The sequence below is a fragment of the Pundamilia nyererei genome, unplaced genomic scaffold (assembly GCF_000239375.1).
Source record: "Pundamilia nyererei isolate P.nyererei 1_Seehausen unplaced genomic scaffold, PunNye1.0 scaffold00074, whole genome shotgun sequence".
NCBI classification, from domain to species: Eukaryota; Metazoa; Chordata; class Actinopteri; order Cichliformes; family Cichlidae; genus Pundamilia; species Pundamilia nyererei.
The window spans coordinates 2,050,489-2,060,660 of record NW_005187475.1 but is presented as its reverse complement, the minus strand read 5'-3'; the positions used below and the strand labels follow the sequence as shown (position 1 = coordinate 2,060,660).

The 10,172-nt window shown below is 40.0% G+C and overlaps 1 protein-coding gene across 1 annotated transcript in view; it reads right to left on the bottom strand.

Moving 5' to 3' along the window:
* The window catches only part of syne2a (spectrin repeat containing, nuclear envelope 2a), an 84,844-nt gene that overhangs the window by 53,827 nt on the left and 20,845 nt on the right, over nucleotides 1-10,172 (bottom strand). The window contains exons 38-47 of the mRNA XM_005737310.1: nucleotides 9,623-9,730; nucleotides 8,543-8,840; nucleotides 7,883-8,061; nucleotides 7,135-7,450; nucleotides 5,219-5,383; nucleotides 4,702-5,040; nucleotides 4,459-4,595; nucleotides 3,902-4,025; nucleotides 1,987-2,157; nucleotides 92-1,897 (exon numbers count right to left, since the gene is read on the bottom strand). Coding sequence (XP_005737367.1) covers nucleotides 92-1,897; nucleotides 1,987-2,157; nucleotides 3,902-4,025; nucleotides 4,459-4,595; nucleotides 4,702-5,040; nucleotides 5,219-5,383; nucleotides 7,135-7,450; nucleotides 7,883-8,061; nucleotides 8,543-8,840; nucleotides 9,623-9,730 — 3,643 coding nt within the window. The remainder of the gene's footprint in view (nucleotides 1-91; nucleotides 1,898-1,986; nucleotides 2,158-3,901; nucleotides 4,026-4,458; nucleotides 4,596-4,701; nucleotides 5,041-5,218; nucleotides 5,384-7,134; nucleotides 7,451-7,882; nucleotides 8,062-8,542; nucleotides 8,841-9,622; nucleotides 9,731-10,172) is intronic.

The window sequence follows — 10,172 nt, the reverse complement described above, 5'->3', positions numbered from 1 at the left end:
TCGATTGCCTAGCTTCTTAGACATATTAAGTCCGGAAAGAGCAGAACTGTGAGGAAAAATCCAGTCAGTAAAATTTTCAAATGGCACCTACCTGTTCCTGTGTTACTCCCATGTCCTCTAGTGCTGCAGGCAACTTCCCCTCATTTTTGTCTTTTGGCAGCGAAGCAATGTCTCGTTTTACTGGCAATTCTGAAACTTTACATTCTGTGCTTTCAAATTCATTTGCTTCCTCTGTGTTTTCTCCCTTTGGCACCTCCTCATATGCTGCTTCCGTGTTACATACAGTGCTATCAGGTGTCACTTGTTTCTTGCCAGAAGCAAATATATGTGTGCCATTTAAGGCCTCCCCACTTTCCACAGAATCATCCACTGTGCTCTCTGTTTGCTCCCCAGAGTCACAGAAATCTGTTGTCTCCTCTAATTTGACATCTGGAAATGTTGTTTCTGCTGTCTGTGCACCAGCATGCTGACATTCAGCAACAGCGCAACATGATTTAGAGGATTTCGACACCTTGTTAAGCTTTAAACCATGGGTTTTGTGGTTTTCTCTGCATGGTAATTTGGCACTTGAACAGTTTGCTTCTTCCAAAACTGTATTCACTAACACCGAGGGGTTTGATTCAGGACTTGTACAAGAGTTTGGGAAGATAACCTCATCTGATCCAGCACTAATTAATGTGGTAAAGTGCCCTGACTTATTCTGAGGAAATGCTCTGCTGGAAACCTCTGCAGGCCTAGCATTAGAAAACTGTGTTTCCTGTGAATATCCGAGTAAATCAGGGCTGTTGGCTTTTTCACGTTTCTGCGTGTCGAATGGCTGCGGCTCAATGTCTAACACTATGGTAAATACCTTTGCTGGGCTACTTTTGACACATTTAGAGAAATTCTCCTTTTCTTGCACATCGGCGGCTGCCTCACAAGTCTCTGATTGTGCTTCAAATGTGCACTGTTGCAATCCTTTGTCTGATTCCTGACTGTTTGACGTCATAAAGACTTCAGTTTTCATCTCTGGGAATCCTGTACCTGAATATTGTGTGTTTTTTTCATCCGGGAACCTCGCTTCCTGGGAGCATAAACCAGAATTGTCCCTTTGCTGTATGTCCTGTGGGTCCATATCCAATACAACAGTGAACACGACACCATCGTCCTTACAGTGTTTTCCCTGAGCATTTGTATTTGCCTTGAATGTCTCCAATTGTGGTTCTAGATGATTAGACACAGTATGTTCAGAGGCAGTAGTGGGGAAGTTGTCTGGCTTTGTTGGTGGTAATTCTATCAAGGATGTGACACAGTGTGCTGAATCGATTGCTTTAGTGTTGTCTGCACCTACAGCTGAGAATTCTGAGACAGCGGTGAAGGTGGTGTCACTCTGCAATGGTGTGTTTTCTTCCTGAGCTATTAAGCTTTTGTTAAGCGTAGGATGTGAGTCTGGCACTAATGCCCCTCTGTCATTTCCAGAAAGTGCCCTGAGTGCACGATTATCTTTTAACCCAAGATAAGACTTCAAGTGTAATTCTTGTGGTGTTAAGTGGCGAGATTCTAGCTGGGTCTTTAAAACATTGGGAGTTTCTGAACATGTGGCTAAGGCATCATCTTCAGTTTTTACCACGGCTGCTTGTTCTTGTTTTGTGGCATCGGCTTCCACATTTGAACCTCCTGATACTTCTGTATGAAGTTTGGTGCCTTTGGTTTGACTTTTGTTGTCATTCTGATTAGTTTCAGAGTTTTCCTGGCTGTGTGGTGCACAAGAGAAAGGCGAAGCTGTAAGACCCACTGCTGTAGTTTTATCACTTGATGCCAAATGAGGTGCTCCACTTTCATTTCTTAGACTGTCTTGTTCACTTCTGCTTGGCAAATCTTTGTTTTCCAGTTGCACATTGGCATGAACGCGAATGACCTTTGAAATAAACAATATTAAAAACAATAGTAATGTTATGGCCATAAATTCACCAAACTGTACATTTCTATGACAAGGGAGACACTCACCAGGTGTTTAGATTGGGTTTCAAGTGCAGACTGGCTTTCAGTGAGTGCACCTGAAGCATTTTTCTCCAATTCCTGTGCCACATTTGTTCCCAGGCAATTAAGTAGAAAATCTTGCTCTGAGAGTACATTATAAAGTGCTTGTTGAAGCTGCAAACCTTCATCCAGAGCTCCCTGTGACAGCACAGACAGATACACAAGCTAAAAAAAAAGAAGGGTAAAACAGAAACCACGCACTGCAAAAACATCTGGTTTAATCAAGATTCGTATCTTATCTAACTGTAAACTCTTATTGATCCCGATTGTTTTGGTTTGAGGTCACAGTGTGCCTTTTAAGACTGCTTAACCTCACCACGGGAGATCTCACTCACTGTAATTTTGCTTCTGTGTCAACAACAAGCGACAAGTCAAGGTGTTTTTTCCACCTGAATTACTTTTGTATTTCCCAATATGCTTATCCCCTAATCCATATGACAGAAGATGTACTGATCCGGTTCAGTTATAATACACTATCATTTAAGGAGACACTTTACTGATGCTAGAGAAACGAAAGATGACATGACATATCAATTATGACAGGTGCACTGTAAATACACAGCAGGGAGAATACAGCAGCTTCAATACAGTGGTCAAACAGCCCAACCATGTCCTGTTATATTACAGCTGTAATAAAGTGTCGGTATTGTGGGGAGATATTGCAGGGAGATTTGCTGAGATGGAGAGTGCAGACAAACTGTTCATTTAGACAAACATAACATTTATACAGAAATATTCAAGTGTTTTTCACATTCTTCACCATGCATGACTCTCTGAATACAAGAGGGTGCATATGTGGCAAAGAAGGCGTGTTAACACATATAGGTTCTATACATATACATTTTTGACCAAGGTGATGGTCAACACTGATGTTGGATGAGAAGCCCTGGCTTGCCGTCTCTGCTCTAATTCATCGCAAACGTGTTCTATCGGGTTGAAGCCATGATTCTGTACAGGCCAGTTCTTCCATGTCAGACTTGCTCATCCATGTCTTTATGGACCATGTAGACATGTTGGAACAGGAAGGGCCCATCCCCAAACTGTTCCTACAAGGTTAGGAGCATTAAATTGCCCAAAATATCTTGGTATTCCTAAGTAGTAAGAGTTCCTTTCATTGGAACTAAGAAGCCGAGCCCAACTTCTGAAAAACAACTCCACACCACAATCCTCCGTCCACCAATCACTCTCTCCATGTCTCCACTGCTCTAGAGCCCAGTTGCAGCATGCTTTACACCACTGCATCTGACCCTTTACATTGTGCTTGGTGATGTAAGGCTGATGTAAGGATGTTCTTGAGCTAATCCAAAGGCCACATGAAGTTTAAAGGTCTTTAGGATTGACTCTGCAGAAAGCTAGCGATCTCTGCGCACTATGCAGCATCTGCTAATTTCGCTCAAGGATATTACGTATCCTACTACTTTGTGGATGAGTTGCTGTCATTCCCAATCACTTCCTCTTTGTTACACCATGAACAGATAACTGGAATATTTGGTATTGTGGGAATTTCAAGACTATACATGTTGCATTCTGTCACAGTACCACGCTGAAATTCACTGAGCTCCTGAGAGCAAACCATTCTTTTACAAATGTTTGTAGAAGCAATCTGCATGCCTTGGTGCTTGATTTTATATACCTTTAGAAGTGAATGGAACACCTGAATTCAATGATTTGGATGGGTGAGTGAATACTTTTGGCTACTCACTCAGGCATTCATTTGCAGATTTTAAGAAACAAAAGGCAGACAACAAAAGGTTTACCTGTGCATATGAACCAAAGCTTACATTTGTTTTGAAACTTTTGTTTATTAATTAATTAATTAACTAATTTATTTATTTATTTATTCCATGTATCAGAAAAAAATACTGAACACGCTGAGCTTTACCTGGCTATGCGTTGATGGTTCAGCTTGTTCTCTCTGGCACCACTCTTGCATCTGGTTGGTGAGCTCTCTCACTCTGTTTGCAGTGTTTTCTGCAAAATCCTGCTTCTTTTGCAAAAAAACAGACCTGAGGCTGGAGCGAGACCACAAGCAGTGAATGAGCCGTACAGTATTTAGAACGAGTGCATTTTCAAAATAACCCTCATATTCCCTCACATATTCAGAGGATGTGTAAACCCTCATATATCTTCACTGCAACAATACTGATGATGAACTAAGTCATGTTCACCATCAACCCAAGTTACCTTCTGCTTCAAATAGTGCAAGTTTCGCACAAGTCTTTTCTTGTTATCTGTTGGTAGGCCACTTTAATTGTTTTCTTGATACTAAATTAATATTTTCATCTTCATTTTACTTTGAGAGCAATCTTAAAATCCCCAGAAATTTCTAAAAGTCAAAGTTAACAAATCATTTCTCACAATTAGCACTGCATATTCAGTTGATAAGATGAATAAATACAGGAATGATTAATTATTCCATTTTAGAATGAAGTAAAGCACCTGCCAAGGTCTTCAGAAATGGCACTGACAGTCAAAATGATATCTGCAGGAAGGGCTTCCTGTGTGCTGGTCGACTCTCTGGCCCTCTGCAGGTCTTCAGCTCTTGCTGCCAGCTCTGTCAGGCTGCTATCACAGCTCTGAGAGACACACAAGTCCTTCTGTTTAAATATTGTGAGCTGTCTTTTTCCAATTTTTTTTTTTTTTAGATATATATCAACATTTCAAAGTATATGTTCATGTTACCTGTATCATACACCACTGTTGTTTCAGCTGGCTGATATCAGGCAAAGCTTCATGGGTATCGGAAAGATTGGAAACACCTTCAGCCAGGTCTTTAAGAGCTGTCTGCACATACAAGGCTTCTTTTTTAACTCGCTGAATGCTTTCATCACTGTTCACTTGAAGCTGTGCCAGAGTCTCTCTGATTTTACTCTCTAGTGCCCTCTTATGGTTTTGAAGGTTGCTGACTTGTTGGGTCAGACTTATTTGGGCCTCAGCTGTTAAACTAACTGTGATGGAGTCCTTGAGAGTTACAAGCTGAAAAAGATCTTTTTCAGTGCCAGTTACTTCTTGTAGCAAAACCTAAAAATGTGACAAAAAAAACAGTGACTATAGGAGAAACCCCTGATAGATGATTACATTTTTGCATATCCAACATTTCTTCAGTGTAAATTCTTTTTTAATATTGTTAAACAATGATTTTTTTTAATGTAAGAGCTTGGACAAAGCTTATCTGGTCTGTTTACTTAATGCATCTCACCTCCAGAGCTGCTATGTCAGTGTTTGTTCCTGCTGAGTTTTCTTTCTGGCCTTGACAGGCTGATATCCTTTCCTGTAGGGACATCAATTTGTGGTAACAGCGCTGCACCAAGTGGCCAAATTGTTCCTCGTTACTCGCACCTTCCTCAAGGCGGGAACACACTCCCTGTGGATGATACAGGTAAAACAAGCCACACTCAGAAGGCTTACACACAAATAGACTGAAACACAACCCATTAACTGACCACACGTCATGCTCCAAAAGTGTTCATATCACATTATGATAAAGTGGATGAAACACAACCTGCTGCTGTATGTATTGTGACTTTAATGCCAGAGTCCTGGCCCAAAGGAAATGAGCAACCCCTGGTAACAGTGTGTCTATCACACAAGGAAAATAAGAAATGAATGAATGATGCTAATGTACATTTAATTTATCCCTATCATGTCATATTATACTACAAGAGCATAGAATTGAAAAAAGAAAAAAGAAGTAAACAAATAAAACTCTTTACTCTGAACTCTGAGAAATAAAGTTAGGTCCATAATTTGCTGCACAAAGACAGTTCTTGTAGGTGATTTTTAATCAAACAGCCAAGATTTTATTCAGACTTTCAGCTGTAGCAGCAGACGTAATATCTGAAATACATTCAAAATATTGACTTTCAGTTTTATAGCTTTCTTTTCTTTCATCTCCAAAGAGATGTCAGCACGAGTGAAGGAGGTCATTATTATGCAGAAAAACCAAAATAAACCTATTAGAGAGACAGCAAAAACTGTAGGAGCGGACAAATTAGCAAGCTGGTAAATTCTTAAAAAGAATGAATGCACTGACCAGCTCAGCCACACCAAAAGTCCTGAAACACCACGTAAGAAAACTCAAGTACATGATGACAGAATTACTGTCAACATCTTCAAATCAAGTCAAGAACACAATCAAGAAGAAAGACATATCATTGTCAACCAGTAAAACCTGCCTGCATGAATGGAAATGCCGAGGGTTTACAGCAAAGGGCAAAGGACTGGTTACACTGAAGAACATCAATAGTAGGAAGACCAGATTAGACTTTGCCAGAAATCATCTAAAAGAGACAGAACAGTCCTGAAAACGATTTTTTTTGGACAGATGAATGCAAGATTAAGTTGTACCAGAGTGACACAAAGAGGAAAGTATGGAGGAGAGAAACAGCTCGTGATCTGAAGCATACCACATTATCTCTGGTCTGATGGTGAAGGGGGCGTTATAGCATGGGCTGGCAGTGGAACCAGGGCACTAGTGTTTATTGATGATGTGACTGATGATAGAAGCATTAGGATGGATTGTGAACTGTACATGAGTATACTCTCTGCTCAGATTCAGACAAATGCTGCAAAACTGATCAAACACAGTTTCACAGCGCAAATTGACAATGATCCAAAGCATACAGCAAAAGCAACAAAAGAGTTTCTCAAGGGCAAGGAATTGGATATTCTTCAATGGCCAAGTCAGCCACCTGATAAGACAGAAGGCAGAAAGACCCACAAACAAGCAACAGCTGAGAGTGGCAGCAGTAAACAGGAAGAGCATTTTATTGGAGGAAACAGCATTTGGTGAGTTCTAGACTTCAGGCGCTTCTGTTTGTTTTTCTAATTATTCTTCAGCCTCTAACACATAGAGCACTGTATATAAAATTGGCTGCAAATCCCAAATAATATGATTTTCCCCCCTGAACTTTTGGTTTTAAAGTGGAAACTCATTGATTGTTTTTATGATTTTTTTTATTTAAACTCCACTGCAGTGGCAAAACTACAAACACTGTGACAAAAAATTTATCTTGTGATCTTACCACATCGTTACCACCTAACAATGTGCAAATAGTGTTAGCTCAGAGACATTGTTGAATAGACATCAGTTAACTATTATAAGTGTAATTTTACCTTTAGTTCTGCCATCAGTGTTGACCAGTGGGTGTAAAGCAGATCCCAGGAAGAATCTTTCCAGATGCTGTCTCTGGTTTGCTCAATCAGCTCATTTCTCCTCTTAGACAGGCTGCTAAGCATTAACTGCAAGGATTCAGTTTCCTCCTGCAGTTGAAGGGCAAGACGGCATCCTTGTTTACGCTCAGCTGTGCCAGGACAGGGAAATAAAGTGGGAAGCTGATCTTTTTGGCGCTGCAGCACTTCCACTTTGTGGCAAAGCTCCCTCCTTTGGTCCAGGTAAAAACAAGTGACCTCTGGATCAGCTTTTAGAGCGCTTAAGAACAATAAGAACAAGAGATTAGAACCATTTCTGACTAAAACTGGACCATGAAAATGATTTAGTTAAATCCCAGGATTTATAGCTGTTATTATGTAATGTGTAATATTTTACTGCTTAGTTTCATTAGTTATTAGATTCAGGAACGGTCCACCTGTTTTAAACGGACTTAGTCTATTATAGTGCTTTTCTACTCTCCCGCAGCACTCGAAGCACTTTATACAACATGCCACATGACCCTTTCACACAAGCACTTTCTTCTATGCTTTTAGGTGCTTTCTAGCTAACATTCATACGCATTTATATTCTAATAGATGCATCAGAGAGCAACTTGGGGTTAGCATCTTTCCCAAGGATATTTGGCATGCAGATTGGAGGATCGAACCACCAACCTTCTGATCAGTAGATGACCCGCTCTACCTCACTCACCTGTAATACGGTTCAATTGACTGCAAAGTCTCCCGCCACTTCTCCTCTGCTCTCTGAACAGTGTCCTGAACTTCCCTCTTCAGGTCATCTTCATTCAACACCCTGTGGCACAGACCATCTCCAGTAACTCTGAGCTCTTCCAGGCGAGCCTCCCCCTCTAACTCGGCACTCAACACTGCCTGCAATGGATTTTGTAGGGTTTACAAGTCAGTATATAACCTTAGTAAAACAAAAAAGCGGTTATAAAAAATCTCCAGGATTCTGCCTGTATGACAGATACTGTCAGCTTTGAGACACACATATAGATTCCAGAAAGTTCCCTGAATCTAACATCAGCTCTGCACAGCAAATGTACACTCCTTAGTTTTGAACAAGTTGGAATGTAGAGAAAAAGAAAGCACCTATACCACGCCCTCATGTGACATTACACACATTACACACCCACGTCACAATCACTTATATGAGAGTAAGAAGATTTGTTGTTCAATATTCCACAAGCAATCAAGCCTTTCTGTCACCTCTCCACACAGGTACTTAGCACATGCATGTATGTATGATACAGAGCATACTTTCTTATAAAATGCGCTAAATAAAATCTGTGATCTAAATGACATATAGTGAAACTGAGTATCTTAGTATGTGCAGGCAACATTTTCTTACTTGAGCACAGTGAAGTTTTTGCTCTAATGGAGTCTGAATCCAGGGGCTTTCAGCAAGTGGAGAGTCTACAGCTTGTCTCAGATCACTGATCCATGATTGTGTGGACTTGAATAAAGCCTGAAACACCTCGATTTCCTCCCTCAGAGAGGAATGCGTCTCCTTACAGTCACCTTGTATTTTAATGTGTGAGTTGTTGTATCGTTCCAACAGCTTTTTACTGTTCTCCACCACCGCCAGCTGCTGAAGGTTGCTTCTTTGTAAAGATGACACAAGCTGACTGAGGAGCTCTGTCCTCACCCTGCAGAGAAATCAAAGCTGTAAATGCTAATAATGGGGTCAAATCTAATGTTTCCATGCTAGAGTCAAAGCACACTGAAGTGGTAGATACTACGGTGTGGACTTCTGTGTGTGATATTAAGCTGATAAAAAATAAAAGTGATAGTAGTTCATCAGCATTACATCATTGCATTTTTTAAATTAAAAAATTTACTCCAGCTCGAATATAAAATATATGTAAAACAAGTGCTTTTTATCTACAATATAACAGACCTTTGCGTAATTAAAACACACATGGAGTAAAGAATGAGTCACCTGACAAAACAATACACAGTTTCCAAGATTCCTGACACTTTGGTGAGCATTAGTCAAAATCACAGCACTGAACACTTGCATGTTTTTTTTAGGTTTGTTTGTCTTTACTGTCACTCTGCTATTCTCATGTTTTCACATTTCCATCTGATATGTAGCACTGGCAGCACTGTCACTTTCCATCCTTCAAAAGTCTAAAGTAAACACATCAGCCTCCATATCTTTATTTGTAATCAGGAACCCCCAACATATTAAAATATGTGTGAATTTAAAATACATTGGAATTTTCAACAATAATATCAATACTGCTCATATGTATTGTTGTAAATAAAAAAAATAAAACAGTCAGGTAAATGTTTAAAGCATATTTTCAATTATACTGCAAAGTATACATATACTATATGTTATCAGGCAGTATATACGGGCCATGAACACATACAAGTTGTTGCAAATCTACATGGAGAGTGACACACCTTCAGGAGAAAGGTTTACCTTTGTTGAAGCGCTTCTTCTTCCAGAAGACTTTGATCCTCTTCCTTTGCTGTTATTTCCTCAGCAGCATTAAGCCACTGCTCCAGATGGTCCCGCTCTATTTGCAGCCTGAAACACACAAACAGCATAAATACGTCCCATGTGCATACCACAAACACATTAATTTGCTCAATGCTCAATGCTATACGTTCAAACAACATTACAGTGAAAAAATGGTTCTGCCACATAATTCATGACTGACTCAGGAAACCAGACAAACCTGTTTTGATGTCTTTCTTCTCTTTGGTTTAAGCACTGTGACTCTGTAAGACTTTTCCTGCTTGCAGCTGTTTTACGTACAGAGTAAGAGCAAATTTGACTGGATGGTAAGTTTCAAGGATGACTCTGATGAGCGATTAATTTTTTTTGTTTTGTAACTAAATTCCCCAAAAGATCGAACCTTAGTAATAATAGTCAAAGGAGCTTGCAAAGAAAAGCGTCTGGACTTCTTTAAGTTGCTTGAAGACGTTTCACCTCTCATCCGAGAAGCTTCTTCAGTTCTAAGGTCAAA